Genomic DNA, 22,115 nt, shown 5'->3' on the forward strand with positions numbered 1-22,115 from the left:
TCAATGATGAGATAGCATAGTGAGGTGGTATAGTGAGATGGCATACTATGTCATCAATGATGAGGTGCCATAATGAAGTGGCACATTGAGGTGGAATACATGCCATCATGTGTAGGTGACATGTCACACACGTGGGCATATGAATAGTCACCTAACCTAGGTTACCAAGCCTAGTTAGGCTTAGAAGGAAAGAAACTACTCAAGTAGAGCTATTTCAACATAAACCGGATGAAAATAGTGCTTGTGGCTTTGCCACAGAAAAATAACTAATGCTTCATGCTATCTTCAACCTGCTTGTGAATCCGCCATACCTCGTATTAACATTATAGAGGAAAATACTAAATAGTAATTAATTAGTAAAACAAGATCGACTCTAGTATCGACCACTCGCACTCATCTATCAATCATCATCATCATCATCTTCGTAGTCATCGGCTACAAGTTTCACAGGCTGGGCCATGGCAGCCTCTGCAGCCTCCTTTTGCAGCTTGAGCTTTCTCAACCCTTCCTTCAGGTGGAACTCTTCTAACTCTTGAATGCGCCTATACATTTTCCGGGGCGGCGGCGCTTCTCTTCCCTCAGACATGGCCTTAAATCTTGCTTCATCATAGGCTCTGTTCTGCTCACGCCTCACATTCCAGAATTCTGCCTGCAAGACAACATGCACTTTACTTGAGAAAGCCACCACACTACAATTCAAAAGTAGACTGCACCTATATTCAAAAACATCAGAAAAGAAGGGCTGCTGCAGGCAACCCCTATAGGATTAAGGAGGGTCTTTACAGACAGACCCCCTGCCCATGAATGATGGACGGGTCTGTCTGTAAAGATCCAAATTTGAGATCATACGTCAGCGATTTCTGTAGCCCGTTTTTTAGAAACCCCCATATCAATGAGCTCCATGATCCGATGTGCCAGCTTCCTGGCTGGGTACATTTCAAACGTGCTTGGACTGCTCCAAAGGACGAAAAAAGTTATGTTATAGTTTTGAGCAGGTGGAAGAGGCTGCTCATACACATTTGACTGCAGATCACAAAAATACCGTACCAAATTTCAAAACAGAGAACCTACTCATAAGCTTCATATTTCAATTCTGGATGCCGTTTGTAAACTTCCTTTACATATGGGTCTTCTGGCAAGACAATGTCAACTGGATCTTTCTGAGGTGTGTACTCTGCCAACGGTGGATTCCTGCAGGCATAGAAGTCCTGTTCTCTCTCTCTCTCTCTCTCTCTCTCTCTCTCTCTCTCTCTCTATATATATATATATATATATATATATATGGAATTGTAATGGTACGATGTGGTCCATACCTATCTGCCATGTAGGGAGCTACACTAAGGCCGTTGGCCTATAAAAACGAGACCTGTATGTCAAGAGGGGTAAAGGGGTCATTGTTGGAGATGGCGCATTACCCACGAGCAGCAACCACGAAGGGTCGCAGACAACCTGAGGCCGGGGGCTCACTCTCCCTCCTATCCCGTGTGTCCACTCACACCAAAGGTGTGTGTTGGAGGGATGAGAGAGCCCCAAGGGTATTTGACCCTTTATACGAAGGCGTGCAACACTGCTTTCATATATATTGGTTCAAGCGCCACACCAAAGCTGTGTTGGAGGGATGAGAGAGCCCCAAGGGTATTTGACTCTTTATAGGAAGGTGTGCAACACCGCTTTCATATATATGGGATAAAGCGCGCCACATGTCAGCCGAGGAGGAAACGACCCCACCGACAATCATGCTATACGGGTCACATTTAAGTAAGATGTTATCACTAGAATGAAAACATGCATGTGCATTCAAATGGCTTTGGCCAGATTGGAACTAGGATCCTCGTACCATGTCTTGTACACCTGCAAGAATTTTCATAGAAGAGAAATAGTAGTAATAGGAGACTTCAATGCAAGGACAGACATGGATGCTAGCCTTTCAAGATGATGCATTGAGGTCATGCCACAAGAACCAGATGCTCAGCCGACAAGGAAGATACAATCAAAATATAAACACTCCGTTGAGATGGATACAACACATGGTTTACTACATTTAATGGAATGATATGTTGACCTGCATTTTCAAGCCCTACTTGCTACCCACACATAAGTGAGGTGTCACATGCACTTTACACTATATTGCATGGTGACAAGCTAGCCCATCATCAGTGCATCTTGTATATCAATAAGAACCATTTTCAGGATATGATTTTGTCGTATGCCATGGCTGTCAGAATATGCAGTGGAGATGAAGACGAGATCTGAAAACACCTAGAGCAAGTGCACAGCGGAAAAACGCAGAAATGAGAGAGAGAGAGAGAGAGAGAGAGAGAGAAGCGTATCTCTGCGATATACACAAGAAAATCCCGAAATACAATGTGTAGAGTGTGGGGGGCAAGGGGCCATTTTATATGGCCCCAGGGCAGCTAGTCGGCCTGCTGAAAACAGCCGACAGCAGCTACAACTGCCCATGACCAGCTCCCTCCAGTCGGCCAGCACCAGACACCTGTCGGCCAGCATATAGGTGAAAGCCGGGGGCAGTAGAGCAGTCGTACAGCCCTCCACACCAAGGAAAAAATATGGAAAGTGGGGGAAAATGAGAAAACACCTAAATCGAGAGGGCACACCCACAACAGAGGCCCTGGTGTAAATATCCAGATAGGAGATGACTGCTAACATCCCCTCTCAGCTCCTGGATGTGGAACCAACCCGAGTGAGCTGGAGTGCCCCCGGAGCATAGCCTGAGGCAGAGACTTCGTGAAGAGGTCCACCACATTGTCCTCCGTTGAACAATAAACAAGCAAGATGTCACCAGCCAAGATCTTCTCACAAACAAAGTGATATTGTACCTCTATGTGCTTGGTCCGGGCATGGAAGACCGGGTTTCGAGTAATAGCTATGCAGCTCTGGTTATCGCATTGGATAACCGTGGGCTCCTTCTGTGGAAACCCAATCTCGCCAACAAGCAACCTCCGCAGCCACACAACCTCGCAAGCAGCACCACAAGCAGCCCGGTACTCCGCCTCTATCGAGGACAAGGCAATAGTTGGCTGCCTCTTATTGCTCCACGAAACCGCTCCTGAGCCGAGGGAAAAACTGTAGCCTGATGTGGATCTCCTCGTGTCTAAATCTCCTCCCCAATCTGAGTCACTCCAACCTTGGAGTCGGACTCCATCCTTCAATCCCCCTCCTGTGTAAAAGAGTCCAAGATCCTTCGTACCCTACAGATACCGCAAGATCCGCAATCCTGCGTCCCAATGAGACTTCAACGGCGTGTGCATGAATGAGCTCAACAGCCCCATAGGAAAGCTCAAGTCCAATCTGGTGTTCAGAAACAGATCAATGAACCAACCAGCTTCCGGTACAGAGAGGCATCAACTAGCTCACGAGGATCATTCACAAGCTTCGTGTTTGGGTCCATCGATGACGTGATAGGCTTGCAATTCTCCATCCCAAAGGCCTCAAGCAACTCATGAACATACCACTGCTGAGAGACAAAGAACCCCCTCTGGGCCTGTGAGATCTCCAATCCCAAGAAGAAGTGGAGTAAGCCTAAGTCGGTCATCTCAAACTCCTTTGACAAGGCAGCCTTCGTCACTGCAATGTGCTCCATATGACCGCCGGTGAGAATGAGGTCATCCACATAAAGGATGATCAGCGTGACCATGCCGCGTTCCCGAAAGAGATATAGGTTGGGATCTGCAACCGATCTCTGAAATCCAGCCCGTAGAAAGAAGAAATCAATCTTCTGATTCCAAGCCTTGGGAGCCTGTTTAAGATCATACAAAGCCTTTCGTAACCTATAAACCATCCCCTGTGATCTTGGAACCTTAAGGCCTGGAGGCTGCTCAACATACACCTCCTCCTGCAGGTCACCATTAAGGAACGCAGATTTAACATCCATCTGATATACGGGCCACTGCTCAGAAGAAGCAAGGGCAAGAACGGTCCGAATCGTGGTCATCCTCGCTGTCGGTGCAAAGGTATCCTCATAGTCGATGCCAGGCCGCTGAGCATAACCCTTAGCCACAAGTCTGGCTTTGTGTTTGTCCATCGACCCATCTGACGTATACTTGGTCTTAAAGACCCACTTGACACCAATGACAGACCGTTTCGACATCCTTGGTACCAACTCCCAAGTGTTATTCTTCTCAATGGCATCTAGTTCCACCTGCATGGCTTTCCTCCAAGTATCCTGTGCAAGGGCTTCCTTGACGGAAGTGGGCTCTTTGTCCCGCATGATACGAGATATCAAAGCATAGTTTACCTGTAAAAGCTCCGCTGAATGACTTTTATCACGGACTCTATGCGATCTTCGAGGTCCGTCCTCTATGGTCCATTCGGAGGGAAGCTCCGTGAAACCTAACTCTTGAAGGGTGTCCACCAACCACCTGGGTACTCGAACAGAACGCGGAGCCTCCTGCTGCTGCGGGGGCTTAACTCTAGCTGTGGGCTCAACCTCCTGAACTGACTGAGGTTGTCCAACTGGAACAATCGACTGGGAATCATCATTAGAATCCTTTGGGTCTCCAAGAAGTGGCGGCTCATCAACAATGGAAACCGGAACATGCTCATCAAAAACCACATCCCTGCTGACAACAACCTTGTTCCTCTCTGGATCATATAACCTGTATCCCTTCGAAAGAGAGTTATATCCCACAAAGGCAAGCTTTTGGGACTTTGAGTCGAACTTTCCCCTCTGCTTCTTCGGAATGTGAACATACGCATCGCTCCCAAACACACGGAAATGGGAGACATCAAGTTTCCTACCAAATATGCCTCAAAGGGAGTCATGTTCGGTACTGAAGTCGTCGGAGAACGGTTGAGGATATGGACAGCCGTAGCCACAGCCTCTCCCCAAAGTGGACGAGGAAGATCACGATGCTCTAGCATCGTCCTCGCCATCTCCACCACAATCCTGTTCTTACGTTCAACTACTCCATTCTCTAATGGCAAACCTGTATTGGCCAGCTCCCTCTTGATGCCATGTTCCGCACAAAATCTCACGAAAGCATTGGAAGAAAATTCACCTCCTTTGTCAGCCCGAAGAGTCTTCACCTGAAAGCTAGACTCTTTCTCCACCATTACATGCCACTCCTTGAACCGAGCAAAAGCTTGGTCCTTCTGTGAAAGGAAACAAACCCATGTGACATCAACAAGCAGCATAAAGTACAAAGAATCTCCCAAGGATGCTGTCTGCATAGGTCCACACAAGGCAGTGTGTACCAATGGTTTCGAAGCCTGCCTAGAAGTCTGCTTCAGAAAAGATTCCCTGTGCTGCTTACCACGAATGCAAGAACTGCAGCGTGCTTGCTTGTTGCCAACATCTGGCAAGCCAACCACCATCTGGTCCCGGAAAGCTCGCCACAGCGCATCCACATTCAAGTGGCCAAACCGAAAGTGCCACAAGTCACCAATCTGAGAACCTGTCAAAGAGGAGAGTGCAGAGAGTTTGTATATACCATTCTCCACGCCGCCTTCCCAAACAACCTGGCCAATCTCGCGGTCCCGTAGAGCAACAGAATGCTCCTCAAACTCCACCCGGAAGCCAGTCTTGCACACCTCATGCACTGACAATAGATGAAAACCAAGTGCTGCGACATAAAGAACACGAAAGGAATGCTTTCCCCCTCTGCCATCGGGAATGATCTCATCCGGCCCTCACTGTGTATCAGTATGGTGGAATTGTCGCCAATAAAAATGCGACCTGATTGCCGTTTCAGATCCAGAAAGAAGTCACGGGAAGGAGTCATGTGCCTAGAAGCACCACTATCAACAAGAATCCATTCCCGCGTTACTTTGTGGTGAAGCCAACTGCCTCCTTGCTCGAAGAAGATGAAGCATTTGTGTCCATCATCTCTAAGTGCACAAAGACTGGAGTCTTTGCAGCTGAAGCTGAAGAATCAGCACTCTTCCCAGTCCGCTTGGGACACTTCCTCCAATAGTGGCCTTTCTCGCCACAATCATTATAGGTTCTCTCGGCCTTCAGTTTATCTCGGTCGTCTGAGTCAGGCTTCTTCTCAGAAGACTTCTCTGATGAAGCCTCCCTTTGCCCTTCTTGTTGTTATTACGGCCTTTCGACCATTGGCCAGTTAAGGCCTCAGAACCTCCGCCCTGTGGAGAGTTCGTGAATCGCTCTTCCTGGTCCAAGACCATGGGCACAAGCTCCTCCCATGTGATGGTGCTGAGCCTGCCACTGGTAATCAACGAAGAGTAAAAGGCCGAGTACTGAGAGGGCAAATGTAGCAACAACGTCATGGCCATATCCTCTGACGATATCTCTTTCCCTGCCTCGAGAACTTCCTGCTGAAGAGCTTGCAGCTTGTTGATGTGCTCCCGCATCGTCGACGACTTTGCACGATTCATCACCCGCATCTGAACTTCCAAGGAGATTCTCTTCATGGGTGATATCTTGTTGTAGGGAGAAGCCAAATGCTGCCAAATACCTGTGGCCAGCGTCATATGCTTTATGTGGTTGATCACATGTGGTGTGCAATTGAGGAAGATGAAAGAACGGACTCTGGCACTGACACGATCCCATAACTGTGCCTGTGCCTCTCGTTCCTTCCGAATAGAGGGTAACTCCCCTTCCTCTAACTCCGGCCGTGGAACCCCAACAACAATGAAATCAGCCAAGTCATAAGACTCCAAAACAGATTCCATCATTACCTTCCATATGTCGTAGTCGTTGTCATCCAACTGACGGTCCACCGGGAACGTGGGGAGTGTCGGGATCTTCACGTGCTTCTCAGCCATCTCAAGCAAATCTGCCATTGCAAGGGTGTAACTGAAAAGGAAGGGTGGATGGGAAAAAAATGAAGAACTAAACCTGCAAGTGGCTGTCCAGCAACATGGCCCACCTTTCACTTGCTTCTCCTCTTCTCGTACGGCCCAAAACAATCCTCCAATCAGCACTACTAACAGCCCCCTCTTGCTCACACAGTTCCCAAGATCTTCCAAGAGCCTAGAGCTCTGATACCATGTCAAATATGCAGCGGAAATGAAGACAAGATCTGAAAACACCTAGAGCAAGTGCACAGTAGAAAAACGCAGAAATGAGAGACGAAGAAGAAGCTCTTTTAACGTCGTCGGAACAATTCCAAGAGACCAAATATGATCTATCCGACGGGAGTGAGATTCGAACACAAGACATGTTGAATAACAACTCCATGAGCTAACCAATCTACCACACATTGGGTGTTAGCCCATTTTGTTTATTTACCCACACACCCGTTTGAAGAAGCTCTTTTAACGTCGTAGGAACAATCCCAAGAGACCAAATATGATCTAGCGTATAACTCTGCTATATACACAAGAAAATCCCGGAATACAATGTGTAGAGTGCGGGGGGCAAGGGGCCATTTTATATGGCCCCAGGGCAGCTAGTCAGCCTGTTGAAAACAGTCGACAGCATCTACAACTGCCCACGACCAGCTCCCTCCAGTCGGCCAGCACCAGACTCCTGTCGGCCAGCACTAGACAATCGGCCAACATATAGGGGAAAGCCGGGGGCAGCAGAGCAGTCGTGCAGCCCTCCACACCAAGGGAAAAATAGGGAAAAATATGGAAAGTGGGGAAAAATGAGAAAACGCCTATATCGAGTGGGCACACCCACAACAGAGGCCTGGTGTAAATATACAGACAAGAGATGACTGCTAACAATGGCCCCATTGTAAGCCCCAGTCCGGGACATGTCAGGCACAAGCTACATAGGTCTTTCCTCAACCATAGAAGGTCAGTCAAGTCAGTCAATCAATCCAGTCCTTTTAACCCACTTGAAGAGAATCATTCATGCATGTAGCACTCAGTAGAATCCATAGGGTTTGCATTTAGATCATGGTCTGCATTGCATAACATTCATTTCATATGCATGTGAGCCTTTGCTTAGCATTATAATCAGTACATAGACTAGTCGGCAGCCTTAAAGCATTTTAATCAGCATTATTAGCTTATTTTCCAGGTCGTGTATCATTTAGGAGCCAGCCGATTGCTCTTGAGCAAACCAACCAGCCCCTAGATGCATATATATACCTTGTGCTTATTCATTCATACAATCATCATCATCACTCATCAAGCGATCATCTCCCAGGCTGAAGCGCATCCACCACTCTCTACTCTTCTCTTGCAGAAAACGCAGCTTCTTCCACCATCCCTTCTCTTGCAGAAAACGCAGCACTCTCAGCCTGCATATACAGCCACCAATCGCTTGCATATTCAGCCCTAGAACAGTCTCCAAACAGCCCCTTTCTCAGCCACAGTCTGCAGTCCTCCTACAGCCCCTTGGAAGAGTGCATTGGCATTGAGATTGGTTATCTTTGGTGTTTCTACAGCAGTGTACAGTCAGCCCATTGTTTGGTCTTCTGAAGGTCTTGCGCTCGGGTTCATCCTCATGTCAAGTCAGTCCCGCATTCATTCTTTTCAAAGAAATAAAGCAAATACTCCTAGCAATAGGTGGCCCTTCAGTGGGTAATTGGGACCCCACAATGTGTACAGATCTCTCTCTCTCTCTCTCTCAGTTTGAAGTGTTAAAGTGGATTGCTAAAGACTCACGAAACTTAGGATACAGAAGGTGGTGTGAGACTTTGTGTGACAGGTCCTTTTATCTACGCATATTCTACTGCATGTTACATTGGTATTAGATTCACCTTGTCCACACACACTGCATCCTAGCGTGAGAGCATCCTTGGATGGTCCAACTTCGCTCCGACATGACCACTGACTTCAGGAGAGTACACATCATCAGGAAGACGTCTCCTGCGAAGGAGATCATCCTCTTCCACCACCCGAAAATCCCTTAGCTCTACTTAAAGCTCAAAACCAACTTCTCATGGAGCGTCTCCAACTCTTGGAGGCCACCGCAACAAAACCAACTACTCCAGTGTCATGTGCACAGTGTGTATCTACCGTGTGCTATACGCATGCAAGACTAGTTTCGAGGCTTGGGGAAGCTTGGAACTAGGCAGGCTAATTGACGAGCTGAGTTAGGGATATACTAACGGGCGGGCACCCAAGTATGGACGGACGGGCGGCCAAGTGTGGATGCCCGATTGACCGGCCAAGAGCCTATAAAAGGGTGGCCAAGGTTAGTTATTGTATTATAGAGAGTCTCGCGAGTTTGTGAGAGCTCTCTGGTCTTGGAGCCTGGATCTAGTGCAGACGTGCACCTGCTTTATGCAGCCGAGGCCGGCAGCAATCTCGAGGCCCGCGAGGGCAGCTTCGTGGTGGTATGGGACGTCGCGAGGAGGAGATTGGTCGGTACGTCAACCTAGTTAGCTCAGTTCGTGGCTCGGTGGGGACAACAGCCAAGACTGTGGGCTTGCCCACGGCTGTCATGGTTGGGAGGTGAGTCAGGCCTGCACCCCCTTGCTTGTTTGTTTGTTCGTTTGTTTGCAGGATTCGAGTTTCGAACCAAGATCGATCACGAGGGGATCCGTGGGGATTTGACAGTGGTATCAGAGCATACCTCGTGAACGAGCAAGTCGGTAGGTAGAGAAGGAGAGGTCGAAGAACGGTATGTGTTAAAAAAAGCTTGCTGTTTTTTCTGTGCATACTGCAGTTTTCAGATTTGGTATGTGTTTTTTCTTCATCAAAGAACCCCATGTTGATGGGAGATGGTAGTGTAATAGGGTTGATTGCTTTTGCAAGGAAGAGAAGTTTTGTTGTGCAGTCGCATAATTTGCAGGGAGAGAAAACAGAAAAAAAAAGAGAGCGAAAAAGCATGTTTGCTTTTCGTTGCTTTTTGGCGCATGAGAGAGAGAGCGAGAGAAGTGCTGGATCGCTTACAGGTGGCCAGGTTTGTGCGCTGGCGGGAGACGTTGGTATGCTATCGACGGCTGGCAGGCAGGCGCACGTGCCTGTGTAGCCAGGCAGCCAGGCCCACGTAGGCGCCTTGGCCTACGCAGCTAGGCGACCAGCCTAGCGCAGCCGCCCAGGCCAGGTCCTGCGTAGCCAGCCCAGGTGTGGCCAGGCGTACTCGAGGGTGGCGCAGCCTACCTATGCGCACTCAGGCGCCGGCAAGAAGGGCAGCGCACGTTGACGTTAGCGCCAGCAGCACACGCCGCCAGTTAATCCTGGAGAAAAAAAAAACAAAGGTGAAAGCACACGTTTTTTTGGGCTTTCTCTTTTTGGAGTTTAAAATTTTTTTTAAAAAAGTTTTAAAAGAACCCCCCCTCTCCAAAGTTTCAAAGGTTTCAAGATGTTTATTTTTTTTTTAAGAAAAGAGAATATATATATCCATATATATATATATATATATATATTAAAATATATATTTATTTATTTATTTATTTATTCAAAAAAAAACACAAAAGCTAAAGCAAAAGCTAAGCCTAGCTTTTCGAGATTTTTTTTTGGCTTTTGGGAAACCTTTATAAACCCCCTCACGTGGGCTTCTTGCCACACATCTCTCAAGTTCTCAAGTTTTCAAGCTCTCAAGCTCTCAAGTTCGCTCGCACTTTTGTTGTGCAAAGATCGAATTTTCTCTCTACGTACCCTCTTCACGATGTCGACCCAAGAATCAGAGTTGGAGTCCCTCGTGGAACGCGAAGGCTTGCCGGCTACGAAAGGTACCGATGCCGATCTTTTTGACGATTTTGTGTCAAAATCAGATTTCCAAGAGTTCAAAGTAGCTCTCGAAGCTTCTTCGTCGGAACGTCAGGCACAAATCGACGCTCAAATGCAAGCTTTGCAGAACTCCATCACTCTATTGACCACTACCCTCTCTACTTTCTCGGGAATGGATACCTTGGCTTCAGCTTTAGGCCCCAATATTACTCCGGAACCGTTCGGGGGCGAGCAAAAGCAGCGAACCAAGGAGATCGTGGACACGTGGCTACACAAGTGGCAAGTTCACTTTCAGTTTCATCCATATGATGATGGAAAGAAGATACAGTTAGCAGTAGGTTTCCTATCCGGCAAAGCTTTGCTTTGGTGGAAGGAACTGAACCCAAAGCCAACGACTTGGGCACAATTTGAAGACATTTTCAAGAAAGAATTCCTCAAGAAAGAGGATGATTATGATGTTGTTGCCCGGTTTTCAGCTTTGACCATGACCTCGCAGCACCTCGCAGCACCTCACTTATGAGATCTACCTCCAGAAGTTTCGTGACTTGCAGATGAAAGATACAAAGATGGATCCCACTACTCTTTTGGGGTTTTTCGTAGCTGGTTTACCAGACTCGTACCGATTACAGGTTAAAAATAACAAATGTAAAACTTTGGACGAGGCCATTCATTCAGCTCGTATCTATGATGATACGATGGTCTCTTCCAAGTCGAAACCCATTATCGAGCAGGGGAACAAGCATAAAAGAAAGTTCTCCGCACCTATGGCTAACACGACTGAAGGCAAGTCTTCGGACCAACCTTCGAAGAATTCCAGTTCGACACCAGCGAAGAAGAAACGACTCCTTAGGGCTTTGAAGCTCAAGAAGAAAGGACATTGTTTTATCTGCGAAGAAAAAGGACACATGCGTAACGAGTGCCCGAAGCAAAAGGGTACCAAGTCAAACGCAAGACCCAAGCCAAAGGCAGCTAACCAGTTGTCTTTGACAGGTATGTCAATTACTGTATTCTCTCGCCCTAGTACTTGTTCTGATTGTCTGTTCAATTCTAAGGTATTTGGCATGCATGATCTTCTCCGCGTTTATGGAGAAGTGAAGGGCCATAAGATTCACATTCTTTTAGACCCTGGCAGTTCGCATAACTTTGTTAACTACAAACTTGTGCAGAAATTGAGTCTTGACACGAGACTCAGCGACCATACCTATGAGGTACGTCTACCTGCGGGCAGACAAGTTTGGGATCACAAGGTGGAAATGCTTCCAATCCAGATTCAGGACTACAAAGATACTCTGGAATGCTATGTTATGCATCTGGAAAATGTAGACTTGTTATTAGGGATTGAGTGATTTAAGACTCTTGACGTCCAGATAGATTGGTCTAGTCATATTTTTTCTTTTCAGCATAGGGACACCAAGTATAGTATTTTAGGTGATTGTATTCATCCCTCTTGTAAATACAATTGATTTTGGAAATATAATGAATTCTTCTTTGTATACCGCTTTCCATTGTGTATTGATTCCACTTTCTTCTTTTCTCATCCCTTCCTTGGATGTAAATGAATTAAGTTTGTTTGAAAGCAAAGAATTACAGAAGATACTTGATTCGTTTCAAGATGTATTTCCTAAGGAACTGCCATCGGGTTTACCACCTGAACGGGCAGTAGATCATCGTATTGACTTGATCCCTGGTGCTCATCCTGTCAGTATTCCACCTTATAGGATGAGCCAAGCTGAGGAAGATAAGTTGGCTAAACAACTCGAAGATTATTTGAGGATGGGCCAGATCCGTCCAAGTAAATCACCTTGGGGTGCACCTGTGTTGCTTAGGAGAAAGAAGGACAATACCTGGAGAATGTGTATAGATTACAAAAGATTGAACAAGCTGACAATTAAGAACCGTTATCCTCTCCCTAGATCAGATGACCTAATTGACCGGTTAGCAGGAGCGAAATATTTCACGAAGATAGATTTGCGTACTGGCTATCACCAGATACGTATTCATGAAAGGCATGTCGAAAGAACCACCTTTCGGACTAGGTATGGCCATTACGAGTTTCTCGTATTACCTTTTGGGTTAACCAATGCTCCAGCCACTTTCCAGCAAATGATGAACGATCTTTTTCGTGAACATTTGGGGAAATTTGTGGTGGTGTTCCTGGATGATATTTTGATTTATAGTCGTACTCTTGAGGATCATGTCAGACACCTCACGATTGTCTTATCTATTTTAAGACAGAATCGACTATATGCTAAATTGAGTAAATGTGAGTTCTTTATGACCGACATCATTTACTTGGGACACAAGATCACTAGAGATGGATTGAGCATTGACTATGACCGAGTTCAGAAGGTTTTTGACTTGCCTATACCACGAACAGTGAAACAACTTCGTTCTTTTCTCGGTTTTGTTGTTTTTCTTCGGAAATCTGTACGGGAGTACTCTCAGCTCACACTACCGATGACTGTATGTGTGTGATGCGGATGATTTGAGAGGAAGGAAAGCTCGTTGGGCAGAGTTAATGCAAGATTTTGGTTTTGAGATCCGTTATCGGAAAGGGTCCATGAATAATATTGTAGATGCGCTTAGTCGGATTAGAGAGGTGAATTCTTTGTCGTTCACCGAGATTTCTACTGACTTATTTCAGTCATTGAGAGGGCTTTGCAGGACTGATAGTTATTTTAGTCCATTTTGGCAGAAGATCCACGACGGGAGCTCATTGATTGACCAAGACTCGGTGACTGAGCAGTCTACTATACAGGCTACAGGAGGTCAGTGGATGATTCGGAATGGTTTGCTATTCTGTAATGACAAAATTTGTTTACCACAGATCCCGGACATTAGGTCCAAGATTCTGAGGGAGTGTCACGACGCCCCTTCTGCTGGACACCCTGGGGTACACAGGATACTATCATTAGTGAAACACACTTTTTATTGGCCAAAGATGAAAGGGTATGTAGAAGATTATGTTCTCAAGTGTCAGATTTGTCAGGCAAATAAAGCTGAACGCTTTAGACAGGCTGGGTTGTTGCATCCTTTGCAAATCCCAGGTAATAAATGAGAAAGTATTTCCATGGATTTTATTACCGGATTGCCAAGAACACATCAAGGCCACGATTCTATTTGGGTTGTGGTAGATCGCTTGACAAAGATGGCTAGATTTTTACCGACCCGGAAGACTATTACAGCTATGCAATTAGCTCGGCAGTTTATCGAGCAATTGTTTAGACTGTACGGGTTACCGCAGGACATAGTCAGTGATAGAGACTCTAAGTTTACGAGTGATTTTTGGAAACTTGTTTTTGAGAAGTTGGAAACAACTTTGAATTTGAGTTCCTCTGATCGTCCTCAATCTGATGGCCAGACTGAAAGAGTGAATCAGATTTTGGAGGATATGCTTCGAGCATATGTATCCAAAAGGCAGAGTTCATGGGAGGATTATCTTCCTATGTTAGAATTTGCATATAACAGTACTAAGCATACGAGTACAGGGTTTAGTCCTTTCATGCTTATGTACGGTTTTCAACCAAGATCACCTGTTACAGTAGGATTCTCAGGACTTCAGCATGATGCAGCACGTAATTTTTTGCAAGATATGCAGAAAATGTTACAAGTTGCAAAGGAATCTATTAGAAGTGCTCAAGACCGAGACAGGTTTTATTCTAATAGACATCGTTCACCTAGAGAGTTCTCTGAAGGAACGATGGTGTATTTGCGAGTTCCGAAAGATTCCGAGACTTTACGGACAGGTAGATCTCCGAAATTATCCCCTAGATACTGTGGACCATTTCGTGTTACACGACGGATTGGTTCAGTTGCATATGAATTGGATTTGCCTTCTCATGTGAAAGTTCATCCTGTATTTCATGTCAGTAGACTTAAGGAAGTACTGGGTGGAGCAGATCAGTTAGTTACTCCTCAAGAAATTATAGATGTCCAGGACATGACATTTGTTCCGCACGAACCTGAAAAGATTCTTGGATTTCGTGAACGAAGATTGCGTCATACGCTTATCACGGAATACAAGATCAAGTGGAAGGATCGTGTTGAGGAGGACGCTACATGGGAGACATTGACTTCTCTTCAGAGAGATTACCCTGGCTTTTTAGTGAGCTCAGGAGTGAGCTCTTAGAGGAAGGGGAGTATGTCATGTGCACAGTGTGTATCTACCGTGTGCTATACGCATGCAAGACGAGTTTCGAGGCTTGGGGAAGCTTGGAACTAGGCAGGCTAATTGACGAGCTGAGTTAGGGATATACTAACGGGCGGGCACCCAAGTATGGACGGACGGGCGGCCAAGTGTGGACGCCCGATGACCGGCCAAGAGCCTATAAAAGGGTGGCCAAGGTTAGTTATTGTATTATAGAGAGTCTCGCGAGTTTGTGAGAGCTCTATGGTCTTGGAGCCTGGATCTAGTGCAGACGTGCACCTGCTTTATGCAGTCGAGGCCGCCAGCAATCTCGAGGCCCGCGAGGGAAGCTTCGTGGCGGTATGGGACGTCGCGAGGAGGAGATTGGTCGGTACGTCAACCTAGTTAGCTCAGCTCGTGGCTCGGTGGGGACAGCCAAGACTGTGGGCTTGCCCACGGCTGTCATGGTTGGGAGGTGAGTCAGGCTTGCACCCCCTTGCTTGTTCGTTTGTTCGTTTGTTTGCAGGATTCGAGTTTCGAACCAAGATCGATCACGAGGGGATCCATGGGGATTTGATATCCAGCTTCCCCCGACTTCATCTCTCTTCTTTCAGATGGAGCAACAAAGACGAGAAGACAAGGCCAGACGGCGGGAAGAGAAAGCTCAAAATGAAGAAAAGAAAAGACAAGAGAAAGAAGAAAGACCAAATATGAGGAAGCCCAACGCAGGCTCGAAGAAGACCAACGTGAGGCTGACCTCGAAGCTCACGAGCACCAATGAGAGCTCAATCATGAGTGAATGTTACTCGAACACAAGTGGGAAAGAGAGGCCATGCATCTGCAGTTCCAACATGCCCTCTCTTCATTCTCTCTGCCCATTGGTGCCAATGGCCAGCCTCCCACAACATCAACGACCGTCATCCGGACTCGGCCAAACTTTAGTAAGTATGACACTAAGTGTGATCATTCAGTTGTCAATCAATTCTCTGCACTGTAGGGCATGCTGACAAGCTAGCTCATCATCGGTGCATCTTGTATATCAATAGGAACCATTTTTAGGATATGATTTGTTGTATGTCGTGCCCCCATTGTAAGCCCTAGTCCAAGACATGAGCTACGTAGGCCTTTCCTCAGCCATAGAAGGTCAATCACGTCAGTCAATCAATCCAGTCCTCTTAACCCACTTGAAGAAAATCATTCATGCATGTAGCAGTCAGTAGAATCGATAGGGTTCGCAATTAGATCATGGTTTGCATTGCATAACATTCATTTCATATGCATGTGACCCTTTGCTTAGCATTATAATCATTGCATAGACTAGTCGGCAACCTTAAAGCATTTTAATCAGCATTATTAGCTTATTTTCCAGGTCGAGTATCATTTAGAAGCCAGCGGACTTGCTCTTGAGCAAACCAACCAGCCCCTAGATGCATATATATACCTTGCGCTTATTCATTCCTGCAATCATCATCATCACTCATCAAGCGATCATCTCAAAGGCTGAAGCGCATCCACTCTCTGCTCTTCTCTTGCAAAAAATGCAGCTTCTTCAACCATCCCTTCTCTTGCAAAAAACGCAGCACTCTCAGCCTGCATATACAGCCACCAATCGCTTGCATATTCAGCCCTAGAACAGGGCCCAAACAGCCCCTTTCTCAACCACAATTTGCAGTCCTCCTACAGCCCCTTGGAAGAGTGCATTGGCATCGAGATTGGTCATCTTTGGGCGTTTCTACAGCAGTGTGCAGTCAGCCCCTTGTTTGGTAAGAAAGGTCAAGTAAAATAACTTGTGCACCATGAAGGTACAAAAGGACTTACTATGCTTGGAAGAGAGCTTGCAAGCTTCAAAAGTTCAAAGAGAGAGGAAAGAGTGTGACTTTTCTCACATTTGATGGCATGTATGGCAATATAGATAAAGTGCTACAGAAATTGTCACATTCATTTGGTCCAAGAGCATGGGCACAAGCTCCTCCCACGTGATGGTGCTGAGCCTGCCAATGGTAATCAAAGACGAGTAAAATGCTGAGTACTGAGAGGGCAAGTGCGACAGCAACGTCCTCTGATGATATCTCCTTCCCAGCCTGAAGAACTTCCTACTGAAGAGCCTGCAGCTTGTTAATATGCTCCCGCATCGTCAACGACTTTGCAGGGCTCATAACCCGCATCTGTACTTCCAAGGAAATCCTCTTCATGGGCGATACCCTGTTGTAAAGAGAGGCCAAATGCTGCCATATACCTCTGGCCAGCGTCATATGCTTTACATGATTGATTACCTGCGGTGTGTAGTTGAGAAAGATAAACGAACGGACCCTGGCATTGACACGATCCCACATCTGTGTCTGAGCCTCCCGGTCCTTTCGGATCGACGGTAACTCCCCGTCCTCTACTTCCGGCCGTGGAACCCCAACAATGACGAAATCAGCGAGGTCGTGAGACTCCAGAACAGATTCCATCATAACCTTCCATATGCCGTAGTTGTTCTTGTCCAACTGACGGTCCACTGGGAACGTGGGGAGTGTCGGGATCTTCACATGCTTCTCAGCCATCTCTAACAAATCTGCCATCGCAGGGATGTAACTGAAAAAGGGTGGGTGGGTGGGAAGAAAAAACTCTGAACCTGCAAGTGGCTGTCCAGCACTTTAGCCCGCCTTCCTCTTGCAACTTCTCTTCCCGAACAGTCCAAACAGTCCACCAATCAGCAACGTAACTATCCCCCACTTGCTCAAAAAACTCCCAAGATCTATCAAGAGCCTAGGGCTCTGATACCATGTCAAAATATGCAGCGGAAATGATAACCAAATCTGAGACCACAAGAGCAAGTAGAGTGCAGAAAATAGACAACACAAGAGAAGGAGTTTCCTCTTTTATTTGGTTTTCTCTACATGGTGAACTTGCCACCAACTAGTGGAGAAAGGTCATTGGCGCTAGCCCAACCTGTCCGAGATGTGCAGGAGCTTCAGAAACAATTCACCACTGCTTATGGGAGTGCAGGGAGGCATAGCGGATCTGGACTGCAATAGCTCACCTTTTTGGAAGGATGAGGAGAGATGCCTACATTTGTTTTAGTGCTATTGTTTGGTTGACACAATCGAGCCCGCAAATCAGGTATGAAGGAAACGACAGAGATATGATCATGCAGGTTACCCAGGGAGTGTGTTAGCTGTCTTCTTCAGGTTTGCCAGAGTCAAGCTACGTACCTCCAGCATAGAGGTTGGACACTGCATGGGAGATTATTGCTAGCATCACAGCGTGACACATCTGGAAGGCTAATGCACCGAGGCCATTGAGGGCACTTTGGTTTATGATACCCAGGACATTTGCAGGATCTGGTGTGATATTATCCACATACTCGTGGCCACTTGGGCTAGGATTCACGGATCTTTGAGGGCCGCAACGAGAAAACGTGGCCAATTTATGAGAGAATGGAATCATGGCATTTTTTTCACTCGATCTCATATGGGGCCTTGCTGGCAGCACAAGCCACCCGATTGGTTGAGATTTCGCCCTTGCTTGGTCTGAAATCTCCCTTTTTGTTTTTTAAAAAAAATCATACTTAGATATAACTCTTTCCCAAAAATATATATATATATAACTTTTTCCCACATTACAATGATACAAGACTTTAAATAAAATAAAAGGGGTGCCCACACTTTAATAAAGTGACACGGACTACCTCTAAAAGTACGTGTGTTCGTCCATGTCACTTTTAAAGCAGATTATACAAGATTTAAATTATTTACAACATTTACGATGGAGTTTCCATGTTCAAAGCCAACACATAAACATGTCAACAAACAAAACACTCCACACGCCTTGGGATTATGTAGTTCCGGTTGTCCCTAGCTCCTAAGAACGACACATAACAAACCAAACAGGCAGCACATAGCATACACATGCTCAAGCATAAATCCAGTGTCACACACACTTATGCGCAAAATACTCATGCAAATGTCTCTGTTCACAATGGTTACAAACCATCACGAGTCTACTAACACAAATCCGGTAGCATACCACTTGATCTTGAGGACCCATGAGTCATACCTCCTATTGGCATAGATCCACAAATCAAACCACTTGATCTATCTTGCCACCAGGCTCCAGTAATAGTATCACTGGAGCCACTAGCTCTCCACTAGAACTAAAACACGTAGACTTCGAGGAGGATCATACCACTTGAGTCCACTAGTCTAAACATATCCATGGATAAAACTGGCCAACAAATTACTTTTATTAGCAAACTAAAAATTATCATAAAGATAATCGAGAACTAATCCAAAATGGTCAAAGTTCCAATCATTGGTGACACAAGTCAAATTGGCCTCTCATCTAGTCACAATACGTAGAGAGAAGAGACAACTAGTCACACTAGCAAACTCCAGTTACACTGGAGATGGGCAATACAAGTCACGCTAGCAAAGCCCCCGAACTCTAGTCACACTAGAGTGATGCCGTACCAAACGCACTAGCTAAAAATAGACATAATGGCTAGTTACACTAGTATTCATTACGTCCCAAAGAAGAGCTAACAACTGATGCACTCACATTATAGCTAATCATAGTGGGTGTAATTACAAGCAAGAAGCAAGGCTGGACAACCTGTGAAGGCATTTGAAGAGCTAGAAGGATAGGGTGGGACACCTTAACCACTTGTGGGCATACGCATTGTGTGACAGAGAGTCATAGATTCGTGAGTGCTCCTAGCCTTGTGGTGGGCATGCGAGCGGTGTACTGTGTAACTAGTAGTCACAAGCTCATGAGTGTCGCCCGACTTTGTGACTAGTAGTCACTAGTCACTACACACCTGTTTGATCTTGTTTGGCTACTTGGTTGTACTTGGAAATATCAAGTGCAGGACGGAGGTGAATCTCGGGCACCCCCATCTTGTACATGAAAGAAAGTGAAGCAAATAGAAAACACAAGTGTAGGCCCAAATACAAGACCTGTAAATGCTAGAAACTGATGTTTATTGTTGAAAACTGAGCACGAGGGAAGCCCATAGGTGCTGTACAATGATAAGAAGCAGAAGCAGTTGCTAATGACCTCAAGGGAATGCAGAGAAATGAGATGGAATGAGGAGAAAGGGGGACAACCCTTATATACTCCTCATGAGAGCTGGTCGGCCAGCTATAACAGGCCGACAGCTCCATAATAACATAAAAATGCTACCCCAGACTGATTTTCTACCATCGCGATCTAAGTCTTGAAATTGGCAAAAGCATCTGACTTGCAAGCCAAAAAACATAATCTCTCTAAACTGTAGATCCCTATCCTCAGCACCTAGAAGAGGGCTTCAGCAATCCAATCAGCAAAAAAATCAGCAATCTTTGCCGAAAACTCAGAAACACAACAGTCCCAAGTGTCAAATGAAGAAAACGCAGCAATCTTGAGGAAGCCTCTACTCCCGAAAGAAAATGCAGCACCTTCCACACTAAAATCTGCAAAAAAACGCAGCAAACTGTCGAAGCCTCTGCTCCAAAACCGAAAACGCAGCTCTCTTCTATTCACAGGTCAACGTTTTTCTCTGATACCATGAAAGAAAGTGAAGCAAATAGAAAACACAGGTGTGGGCCCAAGTACAAGACCTATAAATGCTAGAAGCTGATGTTTATTGCTGAAAACTGAGCACAAGGAAAGCCCGTAGGTGTCGTACAATGATAAGAAGCAGAAGCAGCTGCTAATGACCTCAAGACGATGCAGAGAAATGAGATGGAATGAGGAGAAAGGGGGACAACCCTTAGATACTCCTCATGAGAGCTAGTCGGCCAGCTGGCAGGCCAACAGCTCCATAATAGCATAAAATTGCTATACAAGGTATAGAAAATGGAAAAAAATGCCTAAATAAATATGCATATGCAGGGCCACATAAATGGCCAGTACAAGCATGAAAATGATGGAATAGACCCTCTGGAGATGATATATAATCCAACAATACAAGGAGTAGACTCGTTTTAGTAATACAAATGCCTTAAGGGGAGGTGGGAAGCATCACCGGCCCCTAGTGTGGTGCATTGTGCACATTATCTTTGGGGTTGAGTTTATGTCATGCTTTGTGGTTTTAATCATGTTTATTGTTAAGTAATTCTGAGAAATGTGCCTCCCTATTACAATGTCTCATGCTTGCATGCAAACTCTTTTTGGTAATACAAATACCTTCTTTTTTTTGGTGGGGGGGGGGGTTGGTGCACCGTGCATATTGTTTTTGGGGTTGAGTTTATGTCATACTTTGTTGTTTTAATCATGTTTATTGTTAAGTAATTCCAAGAAACGTGCCTCCTCATTACAATGTCTCATGATTTACATCAAGGGATCATATACAAAAAACATTGAGATACTAGGAGGGGTTGAAGAATCCTTTTTCCAGCATTGTACAGTTCTTGTAAAACAAGACAAAGGGTACGGGTCTTGAAGCATTTTACTTCAACAAAACATCATACATACATACATGCATGCGTGCGTGCTTCCATCCATTCATGTGCTTGTTTGCATATGCGGCGTGCGCGCACATACACACCCCCCCCCCCCCCCCCCCCCCCCCCCCCCCCCAAATGTGTGTGTGGATGTGCGTGTGTTACAAGAAGCTTAATTTCTGATTTACTGGACATGTTGATTTTTTGCTGATTATTTGAAGTATCAAACGACATGATGGCAAAAATAATCAGCATCAGGCAAACAAGATGGCAAAAAATGCACAATTTTCCCATGTTTTGAAATTTTTTAGTTACTAACACTATTGTGCAGATCTGAAAAGGGCAAAAAAGGAATAGAAAATGTGAGTATGGGAAGCAGCGTACTTGACAAGGGGCTCAAACCAGACTGGTTTTTTACTCAGGAGCTTTGCCTTCAGGAGCTTCTCGGTCATGTAAACCAACCGCACTCTTCTATTCGACATCTCCGACACACCACCTCGGAGCTCATAGCCGGGCATACATAAGAGCCTTTACACACGGTGTATCCCTTGGGGACAATTGCCCGGTCAATGTTCAGTCTGAAACGGCTCCAAGGGTGGCACCTCATGGACGGCCACATTACATCCCATAGTGGTCTGTCTCCATAGGTGTAAGGCTCTACAAGAATTGTGTGTGTAGGATGGCCAAGATTCGTCGCGTCCAAAACCCAGCCACATCTCCAATGTTTCATCCACAAGAGGTAGCCATAGATGTGTGAAGAGCCTAAGAGATGAGAAAGAGAAAAGCATAGCTACATAACAAGCAAAATTCATTGTCAGTAGCTTACAGATGGTGGAGATCTTTGCTTGTGTCAAGGCGTTCATGTTACACATGTAATGTTAATGAGGCTTGAGCACAAATGGAAAAGCAGTGTCGATAGAAAGGTCATCTCCTAAGCACTCCAAAGATGCAAATCACATCCCTTCACCTTTATAGAGCTTCACTGGAGCACTTTCTCCAAAAACAAATGCTACAGATCTTTGCCATAATAG

The 22,115-nt window shown here is 45.8% G+C and overlaps 1 protein-coding gene across 1 annotated transcript; it reads right to left on the bottom strand.

The window, feature by feature from the left end:
• Positions 1-241: 241 nt before the first annotated feature.
• LOC147628983 (uncharacterized) lies at positions 242-21,626 on the bottom strand. Its single transcript, XM_086812939.1, has 4 exons — positions 21,469-21,626; positions 1,072-1,191; positions 850-952; positions 242-649 (listed from the first exon to the last, which is right to left on the bottom strand). The coding sequence occupies exons 1-4, from the start codon at positions 21,600-21,602 to the stop codon at positions 401-403; spliced, it is 606 nt and encodes a 201-aa protein (XP_086669065.1). The 5' UTR covers positions 21,603-21,626; the 3' UTR covers positions 242-400.
• Between the last annotated feature and the right edge of the window lie 489 nt (positions 21,627-22,115).

Source organism: Cibotium barometz, chromosome 18 (assembly GCF_041138505.1).
Source record: "Cibotium barometz isolate CiBa-2024 chromosome 18, ASM4113850v1, whole genome shotgun sequence".
In the NCBI taxonomy this organism is placed as follows: domain Eukaryota; kingdom Viridiplantae; phylum Streptophyta; class Polypodiopsida; order Cyatheales; family Cibotiaceae; genus Cibotium; species Cibotium barometz.

What these genes read in the sequence shown, in the direction of transcription:
- LOC147628983 (XM_086812939.1), bottom strand. Translation starts at nt 21,602, where the DNA reads ATGCCCGGCTATGAGCTCCGAGGTGGTGTGTCGGAGATGTCGAATAGA. An exon ending in TGGTTTGAGCCCCTTGTCAA is followed by an intron (nt 1,192 to 21,468) that starts GTACGCTGCTTC and finishes CTATGCCTGCAG; the next exon opens with GAATCCACCGTTGGCAGAGT. An exon ending in GGGCTACAGAAATCGCTGAC is followed by an intron (nt 650 to 849) that starts GTATGATCTCAA and finishes GTTGTCTTGCAG; the next exon opens with GCAGAATTCTGGAATGTGAG.